This window comes from Aythya marila (assembly GCF_965140915.1).
Source record: "Aythya marila genome assembly, chromosome: 3".
In the NCBI taxonomy this organism is placed as follows: Eukaryota; Metazoa; Chordata; class Aves; order Anseriformes; family Anatidae; genus Aythya; species Aythya marila.
Window position 1 is genome coordinate 12,196,152 of NC_139044.1, and position 19,638 is coordinate 12,215,789.

At 38.1% G+C, this 19,638-nt stretch overlaps 1 protein-coding gene across 5 annotated transcripts in view; it reads left to right on the forward strand.

The window, feature by feature from the left end:
- MAP4K3 (mitogen-activated protein kinase kinase kinase kinase 3) overlaps positions 1–19,638 on the forward strand; it is a 79,641-nt gene that overhangs the window by 46,084 nt on the left and 13,919 nt on the right. For 2 of the 5 annotated variants that reach the window (XM_082757167.1, XM_082757170.1), the window contains 11 exons: positions 653–691; positions 994–1,047; positions 4,484–4,526; positions 5,229–5,391; positions 6,389–6,498; positions 8,245–8,286; positions 12,072–12,156; positions 13,213–13,292; positions 15,771–15,831; positions 15,914–16,031; positions 18,630–18,688. In XM_082757167.1, the coding sequence (XP_082613293.1) occupies positions 653–691; positions 994–1,047; positions 4,484–4,526; positions 5,229–5,391; positions 6,389–6,498; positions 8,245–8,286; positions 12,072–12,156; positions 13,213–13,292; positions 15,771–15,831; positions 15,914–16,031; positions 18,630–18,688 (854 nt within the window). The remainder of the gene's footprint in view (positions 1–652; positions 692–993; positions 1,048–4,483; positions 4,527–5,228; positions 5,392–6,388; positions 6,499–8,244; positions 8,287–12,071; positions 12,157–13,212; positions 13,293–15,770; positions 15,832–15,913; positions 16,032–18,629; positions 18,689–19,638) is intronic. The other 3 variants (XM_082757169.1, XM_082757171.1, XM_082757168.1) reach the window with 2 other exon arrangements.

Here is a 19,638-nt window from a genome sequence, read left to right on the forward strand (position 1 = left end):
TTGTGTTAGTCATGTGAAATAGTTTTCAAAGATATCATTCCTTTCCACCCAGTTTCTTAATTTCTGTTTATGCATGTCAGAATTAGGATGCTTACCTTTGTGTTGCTAAATCAAATCATATTTTAAAAATGCAGGAAATCTAAGCATAAAGCATGCTGTTTTTTTTTTACTATCTTTTATAGATCAGTAAAATCTGTATACCAATATGTGTATAAATCCTATTGTTTCCTATTCCTGCATTTCACCTGTTATTCTTCTGTGTTTTCAAAGACACAAAACAATGAATCTATTCCAGCACAGTAGCTGAATGCACATGTTACTTCAGCTTTTTTTAATGCTGCTGATTTTCTTGATTAGTGTGGTTTTCTTCTAAATTTGATCAAGTTAAAACAGCCTTGTTTTACAGTACAAGGGCCACTGTGCTGAATAGCAGTACATTAATAAATGCAAACGGAAGTGTACTGTGTAACTTAGAAAAATGCAGCACTGTTTGTTTGTATGTAGATGTTTGATTTATGTTCTGAAAGCTAGCTAAAATAATATGCTTCGCATTATTTGCTGATAGAATCATGGGAGCATTTGCCTTGGCTTTTGATAATTAAGATTGTGTGCCACAATTAAACTGTCTTCTTATTCTTATTTAATTCTGAAGGAGTCTCTTAAAATCAGTTGAAGAAGAACTGCATCAGCGGTAATTCTATTCTTTTTTTCCTCTTGTGTGTTTCAAAGTCATTTGCACGTTGATTTCTTATGTCTGTCACAACTAGTTCTTGTTTGTCCCTGTGTGTGCCAAGAAGATAAGAGAGAGGCTTAGTTGGCTGTAATACAGCTGTGCTTTGAAGAAGAATAATAATCATGATAAAAAGCTAAAAGACAATAGTCTGTAAAAGGGGTAGTAGCCCTTTAATCTCTCTTTTTTTTTTTTTTTTTTTGCATTATCCAAATAATTTTATTAAAACTCACTCAGCCATAGTACCTTGTTTATTTTCTTAGGGGACACGTGGCACATTTAGAAGATGATGATGATGCAGACGATGATGCTAAACAGTAAGTCCTCTTGTAAAAAATAAATAAATAAAACCTGATACTTGAATAGAAGAAAAAAATAATAAAATGTTGAATTCAAGATACACGTTTAATATTTTTCCTAGGTTACATCATCAGAATTTTGCTTATTGTGCTGATAAACTTGTGGTAAATTAAGGGGAAAGATCTTGTTCCTCACATGATGTAGTTGCCCTTTTGTTTTCTAATTTTGAACAAAATCTGTGTACTTCTATTGAGACAGTAAATTATCTCACCCTTGTCCTGGATGTGTCTTTTAGAAGTAATGACTATGTAAAGCTCTAAAAAAAAAAATACATAAGATGTGTTACCATCTTCTCTAGATGACTGAATTTGTGCTGTCCGCATTCTCAGCCAAGAGAATGCTTATTTAGGTGTTTGAGGATGTTGGAACAGAGAGAACCAGCTTCTTGTGACTGCTAAGGCAGTGTGGATAGGCATATGTTAAAGTAATTATGCTCATTTAATTCCACTGATACAAGTATTTGGGGGCGTTTTCACTTGGCAGATGAGCACTCAAAAAATTTCCAACACACAGCAAGTATGTGGAAATTTACATTCCTGAATAAATCCAATGTAAAGAAAAAAAAAGATGCCATTGAGACAGATTTCTTGTTTAGTTTCCAGTTAATGGATAATTTTGAAAGCTGTTGCTTCATACCAGAAACCTGTAAAACATGCATTCTCTGTCACTGGACTATTTACCCCTTTCCAGAGAAGCAAATATCTCTTTGTATTTCTTTTCTTGAGGTATTTTACTCTTGTTCCCTTGTAACAAAGGTAGGGCTTTCATCACCTCAATGAACATGATGGACAGCCCCCTTGAAGAAGGGGGCTACCTTGAAGAAGGCTACTGATCTTGATAGTGTCTGATGTCAGCTACTTTACAGTGACAGTACTTTAAACTTGCATTGATTAATGATCAACTTCTCAAAACACAAGGCTGTTTGGTGCAAGTGACATTTACAGAAGAAAAATGATTTAGTCAGTTTTTAGCAGGCATTATTCCCTTGCTAATTCCTTGAGAAATTCTTCGTATTTCATTAAGTGACTGTCTAAAGATACCATCAATTACACTGTCAACAATATGAAGCTTCTAAGTATTATCTTCAAGGGGAAGAGAGTGGTAACAACACTCATTGATCTGTTCTCCTGCATTTGGACCGAAGAGCCTCCTCTGCTCGTAACTGCATAGACCTTACTAATGGTAAATGAGGCTTCCTTCACTGTAGGATGAAACGGTCCCCCTATAGCTCCATAATGCCAGATCTACTCTGGTCAGAGCACTGAAGATGCTCTGGATAGCTGCACTGCTGTGAGCCAGTTCAGCTTGGTTCCTCCAGCTGTATTAATGTCTAGATCTCTTCCTTGTGTACAGCTCTGTGTCCTTGTTCATTTTTGCTTTGTTCCTTCCCCCCTGTCTTTCTTGCTCTGTTTGCAGCTAGTATCATCTACTTCAGTCATGTTCTGGGACCAAAAAAGCACCCCATAGCTTCTAGAGAGGTTCTGGTTTGTCTGACCCTAAGGACAGTCACAGATGGTAGTATGAACATGTCTTGAGATTTTTGTATCTTCTCACATTGTATACCTAGTATTCTTTTTCTACTGAGAGGTCCTGAAATTTTCCTGTTATCACAGCGATAAGCCTCAGATGCCTCAGCCTTGACTCAGATGGGTTCTGCACGTGCCTGTTTCCTCTTGGTATCTGTTTGAGTCCAAAGCTCTGCTGCGGTGTGTTGGGACATCAGCTCAGTCTCTCATAGCTTTCTCTGGAGCCTGCTTGAAGATTCAGGGCTCTTATTTGATTTATATTCTGTGAGATGGAGCTGCAGTTGAAGAGCGCATGTGACATCAATAGCTTCTTCCCTCAGACCCAGAACACAAACAATGAAGCAGCTGTCCCCTCACCACTCCAAACTGATGCCACTGCATGACTCCAAAGCTGGATGATTCATAGCAGCAGAGAATACACACACTTCAGGGAATATACAGAATTCTCTCTCTTCTTTTAAGGATTTTGGTTGCTTTGATACGTCTTTTTCTCACACATGTGGCTAATCTGGTGATGCTTGAATTTCCTGGTTATGCAAGTTGAGAAGGCAGAAAATTTTGATGCAGTATCCTGTGTGATCAAAGTGCACATGCACTTTGCTGTTGAAACCAGGACGCACAGTCCTTTGTACAAACATCTATCATATTTGGCAAAAGCTCTGACTTTTTTTTTTTAAACTGGGTTTGACTGCCCAGTAACACTGTGGTGGCTGTCGGAAATGCAGAGAAGGATATGAAAGAAACAGAGTGGAGCTTGGACACACGTGACTGAAGACTTGAGCTTGGTCTCCTGCTCAAGGTGATTGCCACCTGCATTGTGACTGAAGTACCTGTCACAGGGTATCCTGTTCTCAGAAGTCTGTTCCAGCTTCTGTAAAATAAAAGCAGCTGATAAGATGCTAGAACAGAAACTCCGGAGAAGAATGATGCAAAGCAGGCAAGCTGTTGAGCTGTAAACAAGCAAACTGATAACCTTACTACTTGGATATTCTCCCAAAACTTTGGAACGTAATTTAAAAAAAAGCAAAATATTGTGCAAGAATGTCAAGTTTTCACAGCTGTATTCCTGATTTATTTAATGGAAATAATCTTCTGTTCCAGAAGGTTAGGAAACAGTGCAGTGCAAAAGTTTGTAAAAACATCAAAATTCTAGGAAATTAAGATTTAATAAAAATACAGCACATTCTTTAAAATGCAAAACCAACAGAAGAAGAGTACTCCTGATGCTTCAGCTTTCTTTTTTCATGCTACCTTGTCCTGTTGAGCCAACCTGCTGAATGATTAAGTTAAATATGTATTTCCCAAAAGATTTGTGTGAAAAAAAGAAACTCATAGAAGGAGAGGAGAAGGGAAAAACAGTAGGTTAGCTGTATATAGCATTTTTTTTCTTTGCTTTCATTTGGAAGGCTGTTATGAAAAGTTTGTGGTAAATTTTTTCAAGGAATGGTATTAGTCAGTTTAACTCTCCATTGCCTTATATATTTACAAATGGCTCTCTAGAAAAGCTTACTGAGAACCCAAACTTTTTTTCCTCTCAACAGAGTAAATGTCTGCTCTGCATCTCCTTGCTTTTTTCCACACAAGCATGTCCCACAAATCAGTTCAGGTCATTTGTGGTCTCAAGGATCCGTGATGCTTGAGTTTTCTGGTAGTATATGTGGTACACACAGCAATAAGAAACATGTTTGAAGGTATTCGAGTACGATGCAGTTATTTTGATGTAATAGTGCTGTTGACAAGTTAATGGTGTATGTATAGGAGTTACTTGTGTGGAATTTATAGAATCCTGTATCCTCTTGAACACTGCAATATGAGATTCAAAGAAATACACCAGACAGCAACCTGTCGTGTTTCTTTTCTTTTACAGTGCCACTATGAAACCTAAAGTACCACCTCCTTTACCACCAAAGGCAAGTGAGGGGGGATTTGTTGCCCAGAATAAAAGGGATGCCTTTAAAAATAAACAAACTAAGAAATGCTGATGGTTCTTTGGGGTGAACCATGACTTGAGGACTAGAATCAAATTTTAAGTCAAGCGTGTGTTCAGGGGGAGTTTGGCGGTTACCATAATATGAGCAGAATTGGAGAAAAAAAAAAAGTCAGATTGCTATCAGTTGGCTAGGCAAAAACTGCAGGTTTGATTACTCACTGTGCTGCACTAACTATCTTTGTATAACTGAAAAGGATTTTACAAGCAGCTTTAGTGCAGCCAGTGACTAAACAATGTTGTCCTTTGTGATTGCACTCCCTATTTGGGGTTCTTTACACAAATCTCTGGCTGTGTCATTGTACATTCCGTAGTTTCTATTTAAATGTCTGGTTTGGTTATCTGTAGTCATGAATGGTGACATTTCTATATATCCAATAATTGTTTAATGCATAACTTGAATGTAATTTTGAATTTGATTTTTTGTCATAAGATTTTTTTATTACTATTAATTTTCTTCTAATGCTTTTTTTAAAAGGAAATCTTCATAGCATAACATGTTACTTTATTAATTTACCTGTGAAAATTCCAAGATCCAAATACTTCATGTCTTTTTCACCAACAAGTCTTTTTCTATTATGTGAGTCTTTTTTATTGTGTATTTATTACTACTATGTCTTTTCAGCCTAAATCCATCTTTATCCCCCAAGAAAGCCATTCTTCTGAAAATGATAATCAAGGGACAATCAAGAGATGCCCAACGTCCGAGAGTCCAGCAAAATCTGCATCTCAAGTTCCACCCAGACCACCCCCACCACGGTTACCTCCGCAGAAATCTAACGTTTTAGGTAAGAGTTACACCAAGAAGCGTACAGGAGGTATTGCTTAAATAATCTGATGTGATTTTGTCTACATCTATGCACACCTTAAAGCATGCTGGAGTGGGTGGGTGTTTTTGTAGTGGGTGAGTAACTGAAGGTGCATTGAAATTAAAGAAAAAAAAGCACACTGAAACTCTTAATGTACTTTCAAGTAAAGCCACTGACACAATTCCTTGCTGATATCAGTGGTGACGTAGTCGCCTTTCTAAGCGACATGCTCGTAATGTTGTATACTGAGATTGTCACAGGGAATAAACGTTTTCCTGTGTGTAAGTTTCAGATTCTTGCCCTGTGTGTCAACTGTTATGGTAATTTGGTATCCGTAAACATGTCAAGATTACAGTTCTGCTTTCAAAGTTCAATTTTTATATGTAGTGAACGGGGTTAGGCAGTATACCAGGTAGTAGTGCTTATTTACTGTTTGCTCAGGCTGTTCCTTTGATGCTTTTGTTAAGGTCTAATGCTTTGAGTGCTGTACTAGGCTGGCCTGTTTTAAGCAAGTTTGCTGTCTGACTCTTATTTGGTATCTCACTAGATCTTCCTTGCTATATCTTTATTACTGCAGTCGTTGTGTTACATCTTTTGCTGTAACACTCAAGTATCTAGTGCTGAGGAATGCCTCGAGGCTACTAACTAAAAATCAGTAATTGAATTGTTAGCTATATCCAGGCTTCTCTTAGATACTTTAATAACATTTTTCCTCATAACCATGACTGCATCCCTTTTTCTGTCCACACTGGCTTTGTTGCATTAATTACCAACCACTATGGGCTAAGATTGCATGTGGCTTTATAGATGGTTATGTGTGCATGTGTGGGGAACATGTATGCTTTAGAAATAAGGTATTGGATCATGTTCTTGCATCAGTGACACGTCCAGAAATTTTGGCCCTTCAAAACTGTTTTTAGGCTAGACTGGTCTTCAGTTTAAGGTAGAACACATTTTTAAATCTGAATCTCTTTAGGTAACGGCTTCACTTCTGTGCAATTAAATGGTGAAAGAGAAGGATCACCACCTCAACACAATGAAGACAGAGACACTAATTTTTCAAGGAAAGAAAGGAAAGAAATACTGGTGGGTATTTAAGCTTCTAGATGTTATTCTAATGTCTCAGCTGCTTTAAATGAGCAACAGAAAGGAGTAAGCATGCTTTTTAGAGTAGAAATAATGTTGGATGGCATCTTGTTTACTTGATTCAAAGCACATTTTTGCTAGATCATCTAGTTGTGATACAGTCTTATGCTGAAGCTTGAGTCAGTATTTCTCAGTAAAAACTAAAATAATCGTGGGTATACAAGGCTTGCTTATATTCACATATTTGAGAGACATCTAATGAGAGGGAGCTCCAGCAAGAGATGTGTTGTGCTGTACTGAGTAATGACTACATAAGCAAATGAGGAAATTAAGGAATATGCTGCCACCTGATGGCTTGCTGGAGGATTTGGCTGATCCTAGAAAGGAGCTGCATCAGGGCTGTTCCCAAATGAGTCCTCCTATCCCAGTGTATGCATACAGCATTTTGGGTGTTCAGGGGAAAAAAAAGATGAACTTAAATCTGGGGAGGGCTGTCCAGATACCTGAGCTGCTTGCCTACTGGCATTTGGAGTACCAGGCTTCAAGGTTTAGTAGCTTAGGTGCAGTGTCAAACTTGAGCTCTGTATACTCATGTGGAGTTGCATCCTTGGACAGAATACAATTTTACACCACCTGATTCAGCTGTGGGCTGAAGAAAGGGAATATTCCTCATCCCTTTCTCTTCTTCCAAGTGAGTTTTTTTTCTTTCGATCAAAGCAGCACATGGCTTCCAGAGTGGTCACTCCATTACTATAATGTAAAAGTGGAAGTGGGAATATGAGATAAAAGAGTGGGAAGCTTGTTCAAGTTTCCCTGTTTCAGAAAACCTGAAACTGCAGCCTTTGGGGGCTTCTTCTAAGGATGAGACTGAAATGTAGTGCTTTTGAGAGAACTGAAGGAGAAATAGGTCAGCTACCTAGTGAACATTTTGGTTTTGTTTTAAGGAACTGCCAGTAATGCAGGTGATACTTCAGAAAGTGTGATTTCCTGAACTGCATTGAACCTGGCCTTTTAAATTGGATGTCTAAAGTTTCCTGTGTTTTTGTAAAACCTATTTCATCAGAAGTGTGCTGTTACTAGAAGGAAATGATGTTGATACAGAACAATGAGTTTAGTACCGACTGATAGAGCTTAACACTGCTTGAAGTACTGAACGGTTGAACAGTTGCTAGAATATTGCTTAAATTACTGGATATAGCATTCTTTCGAGCATCATAACATGAGAATGCTGTGCAAGAGATTATGCAGCTATTCAATGAGGAGATATTAAGGAATAATAGTAGTGGTTTTAACAAAGGAAGATGATACTCTTCATTTGGGATGTGTGGTCAGTAGGGGAGGGGTGGTTAGCAAAATTGTACGGAAAGAAGGAAGTATAGGTTAGAAGGAAAGTCTGTAGCCTAACCTCATGTTCAAAAATAGGAGTGTAGACAAAGCCCTGCTGTGGATTTTAGATCTGTTATGTGACACTGAACATGGTGATGTGTCCCAGGAGGTGCCTTCTATTACAAATGTGCAACAGAAATCTTTATCGTCTAAAAAAAATATCTATGGGGAGGGTTTTGTGTGTATTTATTTCCTGTTAATGTCATTATGCTTGATTATTTATTAACTGCTTTTAACAGCAGTGTACATTTTTAATATACATTTATATTTTGGTTTTGCTGTAGTGTGGGGAGATAATATGCATGTCCATGCATATGTACACTTGTGAGTATAAACAGTTTTTTAACTTTTATTTTTCAGAAACCAATTAGTAATGGCCTTCCTCCCACACCTAAAGTACATGTGAGTATTACTGAGACATACAAATGTATCTTTAAGGCAGGACGTGTTTTCTTACTAAAGCTGAGAAAGTATACTTTCTGAATATTTGTTGTATTTAAAATTAAAAAAAAAAGTGTAAAAGTATCTCTTAGAAATGTTAATCCACAGGTGTAGCATTTCAGAAGTCACAGCTGAGTTTGTGCTAAGTAAATTCTGGAATTTTTTTGGTTTGTTTGCAACATGTAAAAGTAAATGAGAATTCTGTGACAGTAAATTAATTTCAAGTTTACTGGATGTACTTACTGATCGGTCTTTTCCTGTGGGATCTAAGGAGCTGATACCTCAGGAATTGCAGAAGTAGCACTAAGTTCATACTGTGCAGCTGTAGGTTTCAGAACTTCTGAACATAGCATTCATAGATGCCTTAGGGCTGGAAATAACTGGCTACAATCACATAAGTGCACCTTCATAATGTAAAGCAAAGTAGAATTTCATTGTATTACCTGTGTGAACTTGTCATTGTGCTTCTAGCCAGCTCTGCCATCAGAAGAACTAGTCTCTCCCTTTTCTTGACCCTTTGTTTCTGCCTTTAGCATTCTCCTCCTTGGATGCTGGAGTGTGCATTCATGTAGTTGTGCAGGGAGCCAGGGAAGGTGTTTTTAAACAAACCTTTTGGTACGTTACTCCTAAGCCAGATCAGTTTCTCATCTTTACATCAGAAAATTAAATAGCTACAAGGATGCACAAGGGCAGATGATACTCTTTTTTGCTTCCTAACTATTTTAAAGGAGTAGGAAGGGTTAAGGCAGAAGTCCTGCCTCTTTTACTTAGAGCTGTAATACCTTGCATAAATGCATGGGATTGTTGCAGAGCTCCAAATTCTTGATATATTTAACATTGGTTATTGAGGTCAACCCTGTTCTAATAAACTCAGTGCTAAACTAAATGCATGGCATAGGTGTGTGTATGTGAAACTAGTGGATGATAGCAATTTTGAGATACTTCTGGCACTGAAAACAACTGAATCACATCATGGGGAGGGAGAGATAAGATAACTGGTGACTGGAATGAGAAAAAGGGTAGAAAGTCTAATAGCCTGAAGTGTGAAGTCATGTATGTTGTACTCCGGCTACAAACTGAAGGGACAGGCCATTCAGAGACTGTCAGCTGCCAATAAAATGGAGCTGTAAAAGAAACTAACTGAATAGAAGGACTTCTGCAGCTGATCGGATGAGTCCTTGGCGTTTGACTGCCCTCGGCATGTTCTTGAATCTTTGTGCTATTAATTCTGTGGTTCTGCTGGGTCCTCAGTAGGGTTAGAAACTTTCCCCTTTCTTCTTTTTCCCTCATCATATCCTGCCTTTTATGTATAATTAGCTATTTCTAACCTTCCTGTTAAGTATTAGGGGCTGATCTGGTACTTTCACACTCCTCTCTACCTCCTGTCTCCATCAGCTGCCAAATAATTGGTTGCAAATCTGCATGTTGCAGAGTGGCACGAAGTGTTTTGCTTCTCAGTGCCCTCTGAAGTAGCGAGATGTTCTGGGACTCTATAATGGTATTTATGCATGGTCGTCTGTCATTTGAGAGACTTGGTTCAAATTTCTTAATAACCTGCTCTGGCTGGCTGTTCTTTTTTTTGTTTGTTTTGTTTGTTTTTTCCCTTCCTGCCCTCTGCTATTTTTGGATGGCTTGCAGTTCAGGGGAGATGCATTAGCTACTACCTCTGAAGGGATGGCTTGCCTCCTGAATTTCCTTCCAGACTGGAATGCTTCCATGGCAGCAGGCAGTTCAAGCTCCCTCACTTTGACCTTTTATTTTGTGTTTTTGTTTCCCCCTCAGCCCCAGCAACTCAGTTTAATAATTTGTTCTGCTTGATTCTCAGCTCTATCCTTGGGATTTGTGTGGTATTTATGGATGATACCCTCAGGCTCTGTTTGCTGTTCTGAAGCATTTATAGCAGCATCTTGGCTCTGTAGGCTTCTCAGAGATCAAGGCTGAGAAAGGCCAGAGGAAAATGGTTGGTCTCTTCTGTTTTCTACCCATTCCTGCTTTCTTAGCCATCTTCACGCTGCAGAACTCAGCTAGGTGTTAACAGTGAACAGCAGCTTCTCTCCACAGCATCTCTCTCCAGTGCTTGGAACAGGGTCGAGGAGAATTGCCTAGCTGCTGACCAGAGCAGCAGAAATGCTGTTTCCTCCAAGAGATCAGAATCTCAAGTGTCATTTGATGAATTTTCAGTTGAGTGCCTTCAGTGTCCTGCATGCTTGGAAGGAGGCTTCCATAAACAGTTCCAAAAATCCTTTTATTGTTTTTCATGATATCCCCCCTTCAATCTCCTTGCTGCCGAGGGATTTGACAACATGGAAGCTGCGAGTACATTGAGGTCGCTCTGTGTCAGTATCTTCTCATTCTCCTGCCTTGTCATCTGTGTCTTAGCTCTTACTGATGTTCTTCTGTCTGCAGAAGGATCAACTCACTCTCTAGTGAGCAGCCAGCTCCCTCCTTGGTACTGAGACTTCTGCAGCAATACTAGCAGTGCTGAGGTCTTTCCACTTCTCTTTGTGTCTTCCACATTTTGCTGTTCCCATTGATTTTTTTTTTCTCTTGCACTAGTAAAACAGACCAACTCATGGTCTTCATAATAGTGATGCGAGAGATGGATGTCCAAACCCCAAAGAGGGCTCTAATTTCTGCTGCTTTTAATTTTAAACAGTTAATTCTGAATTAATTTCTTTGCTCTTTTACACTAAGCTACGTTCAGAAGGCACTGAAATTTGTGCAGACTTTCTTACTCAGCAGAATTTTAACAAAAATTGTTGAAATGTTGACAGGAGAGCTGTTCGTTAATTCACTTATAGGTCAATAATAATTCACAAAGTATTGACAGAAAGTTAAAACGTTGTCATGCCATAGCTCTGTTATAGAATATATAGCTTTGCATAAAGGTGATGTCTGCTTGTATTTGAGATGGAAACACTTACTTAGGAATTATTTTTACGTTTGCCCATCTTTTGGTAAATAGATACGTTTCACTTTACTACCTGTTTCTACTGAATTAGTCATCTACTGTACTGTCAATCAAGTCTGTTTCCTAACAAAATAGGAGGGGTTACTGTGATGTTCAGGGAAGAATGGAGAAAGCCCTGACTTCTGCTTTTCAGTCATTGTGATGCGAATTTACTAATTATTCTTATAGGTGTCCTCAAGTGCTAGTGCTTCATTAGGGGGAGGATGGAGAGATTGACTACAATATACTATGCAAGTCTCTTATTTAGCAGGCAAACTGATTATGGCAAACATAGGATTATGCCAAATAAGGAATGGAATCTTCTACCAGAGGTTTTCCTTCAGGTAGCTATCAGTACTGTAAATACATCAACTCAGAACAATGAATAGGAAATCCAAAACGAAGATTTTAATTGTGGTATGTCCTAGAGTTTTATTTCATGTTTGTGAAGTATGGCAAGAATAAAGCTTCACTTTTGAGACTGTTTATAAAATCACAGAAATCAGGAACTTTTTCAGGTTTCTCACGTGTAGTAAGTACATGCTTAGACTAGTAATTTAAGAGCTGCTTCAGAAATGCTCATCCTGGTATGTTTGTTCAGAAGGGTCTTATGGACAAAGAAAATATCACTTAAAATATATATATATAAATAAATTCTATTTGCCAGCATGTTGTCTGGATAAGATTATTTTCCATGTGGCAAATGAAGCTACTCTTAACTTGTTAATACTTTTAAATCAAAATAATCCCATTGGAAGTGATGTGGATCTTTATTTATTTATTTTTACTTCTGCAGATGGGTGCTTGCTTTTCAAAGGTTTTCAATGGCTGTCCACTAAAAATTCATTGTGCAACATCATGGATAAATCCAGATACAAGAGGTAGTATGTCCCATCTATTTTACCTATTTTGTCCTCTCCTAGGCTTTCAGGAGTTTTTAGATAAGTACGACTATTCCCTTTAAAGTACCTTTATTTATGTAAGCAGTTCTTCAATTATACCACTCTTGTCTCAAGTACAGTGTGTTTTTTTAAATTACACTGAAGTATATGGGGCACAGTTTTCAACTTTAAAAAAGAATAAATTGCATGTTAACTAAAGGTAAAGAAATATCTTTCTGATTGTGACCCAGCTCTTCTCAGCATTGTAGTCCAAAAGATATCATTCCTAATTTATTTTTAAAAATCTGACTTCCAGAGGTCCTACTTGAGAATTATTACCTCATCATTTACTTATTGTTTGTTTTTTCCCCCTAATCTTCCTAGTTGTAGTGGTTAGTTTGGTGCATCTCTTAATTTTTACATATCTTTTTAGTGCTTTATTAAATTGCCTGATAAAAAGGATAATTGGTAACACTGTGCTCATATTACCTGCAGTTTCACCTGATTATAGGCTATGTAGACGTGCTACAGAGCCAGTAAGCAAAAAAAGACTGTGTTGGTTTTTTTTAGAAACTGAAATTGTGAAAGTCAGTCTTTTCCACTGACACCTTCTCAATATGAGATGCCTGCCTTGTTTGGCTGTCCAAATGCAAAAGAGGGTATTAATTAACTTCCATTGTAATTGCAATAAACAACAGGTGAATCATGCTCAAGAAGTGAGGCACCCCTAAAGTACTGTGAAAACTTTCCAGTCAATACTTCAGTCAATTCTTCCTTGTAGTTGTATTACAGCTGCATTTTTCTTCACAGTTTGTCACAAAAAAAAAAAAAAAACAAAACACCACTCTTAGGTCTTAAAACAGCTTCATAAATTTAAGCTTCCTCGGTGAGATTATATTTTCAGACACCATAACCATCATATGTTGGTTAATTTCCATGTGTGCAATTGTTTTAGTCTAGTTTTGACAAAAGTTCGGTTAAGTGCTGCATACACTTATTTAAAAAAAAAAAATAAAATTAAAGATCAGTATTGCTGGATTTGTTTTGTGTTTGCAGATCAATACTTGATATTTGGTGCAGAAGAAGGCATTTACACACTGAACCTCAATGAGCTTCATGAAACGTCAATGGAGCAGGTATATTTCTGGTTTGATACTTCTGTAAAAAAAAAAAAAAAAAAAAAAAGCAAAAAAAACCACCACCATCCATGACAGTTTGTAGCCACTCATTAATGTAATATATTTCTGTATTATCCTGGAGTTAAATGATTTGTCCAATAGTATGGAATTTCCTTGACATGTTTTGTATGAAGGTCTCTTTTTTTTTTTTTTTTTTTTTTTTTAAGTTATTTTACAAGATAGGATATTTACATCAAGCGTTATGTTTTGGCTATAGGGAAGTGAGAAGATCCTTTAAAAACTAGATTCCATTCTTTCAGTCTTAAAAACAGTTTTGCTGATGAAACTCAACTTACTGAATCCCAGTTAAAACTGTCTTTGCAGAATCTGATAAATAGTAATTTTTTTGAGGGTATAGTGGGGAGGGGGAAATGCCAATTGCAGGTTTTTCTGTATGGTGACTTCTCCAGCTCTTTCATTAATCTCTAAGAGACTTGTTTTCTTTCCTGCCTTCTCCCTAACTTAGGGAGCTATGCATCTGCCAGCAAGATGGAGGAATTTGCAAGGACAGCCTTCACACTGTAAGCTGGAGGCACTGGTGTTTGTTCATTTTCCAGGGTCCAGACTTTGTAGAGATGTCTGTTGTGTTGAGAAGGAGGCTTAGGTAGCTTGCACTGAGCCCCATGTAACCCATAATCATACTGGTGCTTGAGTTAGCTGGTTAAAACTTAGTTCAGGTACTTATCTGCTGCTGCACTTCAGTTGCAAAACATACCTTGAGGAATATCACTAATGCAATAATTCCTGCAGGCCAAACAGACCAACCAAGTTTTTGAAAAATGGCAAAAATGGAGAATAGATAAAATGAAACTCATGCTCTCATATCCATCCGTGTTTTCTTTAAGTACCATGTTCTGTAGTGCATTGTCAAATGATGTTTTAAGTATTTTAATAAGCACCTGCAGACACAAAGAGGTGCTAGTAAAAACAACCAGTCGTGTCACTGGAGCAATGCGTGGCAGCCTAATCAACCTGCATATTTGAAGTACTGCTGTTCTTCTCTAATCCCCAGATCCAAACCCACTGAGTCACAGTATGCTTATGCAACTACAGAAGATCAATCAAATGTGCAAGTTAAATTTAGATACTGTCAGGCTGTTAGAATATTGCTATTTTTTTTAATAGTGTTTAGGTTATGAGAAGACTTCAGGAATAGAAAGTGCACCCTCTGTGCTGACCATTTGTTACATCCTTATTTATGATAGCAGTCAATAGGGCTTTAACTCCAATAGTATTTTTGAATCCTGTGTTTCACTGTTGTTTACTCCCTAGGTCTGATACAATTCACTGTAAAAGCAAAAGTAGTGTTCTTGGTTATTTTCCACTTCATTTCACTCTGCTAATGGACAAAGCAGAAATAATACGTGTATCCAGGAGTCAGTACAGCTTCAGGATGATCTCACACTCTTACAGAAAAACCTTCCAGTTAAAATACATGTCTCTTCAAATCTCTATAATACACCAGCAGGGAGATTACAGGGTTTTTTTAAGAGTAAAAAAAAAAAAAGTAAAAAATCTTTCTGGGAGATCTGTCTAGTGCAATAGTCTGTTTCCTGCAGCGGCAATAGGAAATGCCCATGAGCTCAGCCACTTTGATGTCCCCTCACAGTCAGTCCCCTTGGACGTCTCTACAGACATTGAATTAGGCATGTTGGAGGGTACATCCCTGCCTGTTTGCCTTCGTGTCCATTTATGGGCCTGTTGGACATCAGTATGTCTAATCCCTCGTTTACACTGTTGATACTGTCCCTTTCCATGAACACTTGTGGCAACAAGCTCCAGAAGTTATGTGAGAGGAAGGAAGAAAAAATACTGTTTTTAATCTTTCTTTTTTCTAAAAAGATGCCTTGACAGTTTCAGCCCCTTCTTTCTATCGTGTCTATTAATTTGACAGATAACAATTCTGCCTTGACCATTTGTTGCATTCCTTGATCACTTCCGTGAAACGTGTAACCATATGCAGATGGAGAGTCGCTTCAAGTGCCAGTTCTAATTGTTTCAAGACACTTGGAATACTACAGGCTTTAGAATGGCTTTAGTTTATTGACCATGCTTTGTTTACTGAGGCTTATGTTGTTAAGTGTTTCTCCTTTGAAGGAGAAAGGCTGGTGGTTATTAAAATTTTTGAAAAAGAATGGATTGATCTTTATAATGACACTGTGGGCTAATTACAGTGTACTTGAAGACCTGAATACAAAATGTTCCAATTGTCTAAATGTTAATGTGTATGTTAAATATAGTGTGTGTGCCTAAGATTTACTCAGAATTAACTCTGGAATCCAGGTAAATATTATTTGGCTTAAGCTAATTTCTGCTACAAAAAGCAAGTCAATATTAGTTTTGTCCTGTCGTCTATGCAGACATTAATTGATCGAGTTAATGTGCTCCTATTTTGTATTTATTGAACTGAGTGTATGTTTTTTTCTTCCCTATCAGCTATTTCCTCGAAGGTGTACGTGGTTATATGTCATGAACAATTGTTTGTTATCAATATCTGGTAAGTTGCTCTGCCACCTGTGAGTGGTAGTATTGGTATCCATTTGTTTTCGTATTTGAAGTGTTTTTTTTCTGATTTCCAGGTAAAGCTTCTCAGCTATATTCCCATAATCTGCCAGGACTCTTTGATTATGCAAGGCAAATGCAAAAGCTACCTGTTGCTATTCCAGCACATAAACTCCCTGACCGGATACTTCCCAGGTAAGTATGCATCATCGGGTAATATCAGAACATCTTAATTCAAAGAGTTCAGGGTATGCCTGTGAAAGTCTGGGAATCCCAAATAATTTGGAACTCTGTTCACGTGTTCACACATTTCCATAAATAACTCACATGGGTGTTAGCGTGTAGACTTCTACGTTTACGTGAATCAAGATGTGACTATGCTCTTAACAGAGAACTGAGTTTCAGTACGTTTTACCTTCTTGTCTGGAAGCCTCTTGTTTCTGGGTATGGCTCTTGTCAAGCGTAGTCTAGCATGGCAAGTCGTGATTGTCCTTGTGAAACAGAATCTCAGATTACTGTTGTACCTGTGATATTTCAGGCAAGTAGAAATGGTGATCTTATGTTAGTTACTTGCTTAAGCTCTGGGCAGCCTGTTTCTGTTCTATTAAAAAAATAGTTGCACTTAAATGCATTTCCCCACCTTACTGTGTTTTTTTTTTTTTTTTTTTTTTTTTTTAAAAAAAAAGGGGGGGGAGGTCAAGATGATTAAGGCGACTCTTATTGCAAAGGGAATGGGCTGATGGGTTATTTTGAAAGCTGGGGAAAACAGAAGTGGAACACAGATTTGACACTCATCATTGGCACGTCATTTGCAGGTGAGGGTGGAAGGTATTACAAGGAAATTTGTGTCCCCAGATGCCTTCAGTAATTGTACATGCAGTCTCTCCAACTTTATTTACCACCAAGAGCATGCAAAATCCCAGAGACTGGGTACAATGGGTAACAAGCAAGCCTTAGGCGCCCATTCAAATTTAAGAGGAAGAGATAGTAACATTAATCTAGTTTGCAGATAAACTCTGGTTCTTAGAGGGCATAGTTAATCATTGGATCTTCTCAAGTAATAGGCTTTTTTATTAGCAAATTGTATTATAGTAGACCTGATTCTTGATTACCTTTGGTTCTGCTGACAGCCTATTAACATTTAATTCTCAGATTCAGGAAAGGCTTCTCGTTCAGTCATCTACAAACATATAGGTGCAACACTTATCTAAAAATTGTGCTCTCCCTAGAGGCTAAATTCTTATTATCTAAGAGATAATTTGTGCTTTTAAATGTTGTCTTCTGTGTACCTGCACCATGGTTCTGTTCCTTTCTCTTCCAAACTAACTTTGTTGGGATGGTTTTGGCTTGAGGATTTTATCAGCAGTGGACTGATGATCGTAATTATTACAACGATCATGTGTGGAAAAAATTCAGACTATGTTCAGCCTGGAATGACTCCTCAGTGAAGTTCCAGAAGGCTCAGAAAATTTCCTGTCCAGTCCTGTCACATCCCAAGAAAAATGCAGCACAACCTGAATGTGCGAGTGCCAAGCTAGTCGTTCAAAGGCACGACAGATTCATTTAGATAATCCGTTCTCCTGCTTTATCCTTTGGCTGTAAGGCGTCAGGGTAGTAACCTTAGCCAGGCAGACTACCAGAATTATATTTGAAGTATGTAGGAAAGCATTTTTTTTTTCCCCTATCAGACCACAAAGTATGTTCCGCAGCAAGTTCCTAGATAGTATGGTGATGAGTGCAACATGAATAATGTAGATAAACTAAAAACAAAGTTTTCTATAGAGGAAATGAAAAGCAAAGTAAAATTCCAAGTCATTATGTGAGGTTCAGTATGGTTGTCTGCCAAATGGTCTATGCTCAACGTATGATACTTAGTAGACAAGTATTCAGAAGTAAAAAATAAGTCTGCTATAAGTCTCCTGTCCAGCTGCATTCCTTTGAGTGTCCTTCAGTTGGTCCTTTCAAGATTTTCATGACTTCTCCAGCCAAATTTGTGGTTACAGCGTTTTTACACTGCTCAGTCCTACTACATTACCAGTCATTTCTGGAAAGCTTCATTTGAAATGCTATGCAACTGTTTTCCTAGTTCATAGCTTTGACCACAGCATCTGCCTCTCTCTTCACTTATTCCCATCTTTTCTGCAGCATCAGTCAAATTAGTTATTTTTACCATCTATTTTACAACTGTGAGCAATCTCCATACAATCCATAGTCTTCTAGTCAGTTCAGAAGCATTGATTTCCACTTCCAGCAAATAACACCATCTCCCCAGCTTATCTGATAGTTTTCATCATTTCTCAGGGAGTGTCCCCTACACGAGAGATCTTACAGAGCTGCCTTCCTGTCCTCCTTCAGACCTCCTCTTGAAACTCGTGCTGCGTTGCCTATGAAAAGCTTTCATAAAAGTCTTAAGGTGTGAGTTTGCAAGGACAGCAGTCCAGCAAGCTATCCAGCACAACATAGTTTTCCACATTCCAAGTCCCCATGTCTTGTCTTGAACTGTAATGTCCTCGGGACAAGGATGGATTTTGTTACCTGTATTAGCATCCAGCACAAGATGCAACAAGTTATAGGTTGATTTCTAACTGCATTCGTAACGCTGGATAACTGAGCAGCATCTCAGTGCTTCATGATGGGATCACACTGTGTGTTCTAGGCATTTTGTTTTGAGAAGAGATAAATAAATGTTTAACTTTCCTGGGGGACAAGTACAATTTTCACCGCAACAACATTCTGAAAAGCAAATTTATTCAGGTGCTTTAGTTGATTGATTATTCTGTGTTTATCTTGTAGGAAGTTTGCGGTGTCTACAAAAATTCCCGACACCAAATGGTGTCAGAAGTGTTGTGTTGGTAAGTAAAGATCTGCAGAATAAATGCCAATAAGAATCACAAATGGTGGCAGTATTAAGATTTCTGTGTCAGTTTTTGGAGGTCAAGGGAGAAGAGGCTTTTCTGTAATTATGAAACTATGCAGCTGCAGACAGTGACCTCATCCTATTAATCCTTGCATTTAGGCAATGAAAACTTGCTCATTTTTGTCTTTGTTTTTGAAGATAAAAGTATTTCTCAAGAAAATGCAGGGAAGCAGAGTGCATGTCAAATGTTTAAGCTAGCCCTCAGGAAGAACCTAATCTCCATGGATGGAGTGACTTAAAGATTTTACCGTCGGGTTAAGTAAGCTGATTTACTAGTGGAAGATGCAATGATTTATATTGGATTATAAAAACAAATAATGTTTTCAGTTCTTTGGGGACAGTCCCTGAAGACTCCATAGTGCATTCAAAGTGCCAGCTACTGAAGAATTAAAGCTGTGGTGTGTTAAGAATGTTTTAAAGAGGGGAAAGGTAGCTGTGGATGATCTCGTAAATTCTTATCCCTGGGAATGTTTCATCTGGTGTCCCATAATCCAGTCTTTGGTGTGAGGAGTTAGACAGGAGATCTTCAGTGGTGGGTGAGCATCTATTGCTTATCCTGATGAGAATCTCCCCAAGATTGCTAAAACATCCTATGTTTGTTATCACTCCTTTGCCCAGCTCACCTGTTAAAACTTGTCTCTTTCTGGGATACAAATCCTTCAGGGTGTGGTGGGGTGTTAATGATATGTACTGTGTTCGTTCGGGCCTTGCCTTAATTGAGGCGTCTAGTCAAGCTGTGACTGCTAATGGATGCTGAAAGGAAAACTTCAGCTTCTCCCTCCTCTGTGGTGTGGATGTCATCTGGGGGGTGTGGAGAGGCAGGGATCAGAGCAGGTACAAGCACTGGCACTTAAAGTTCATTTCAGAGCCCCTTTGTTTTAAGAT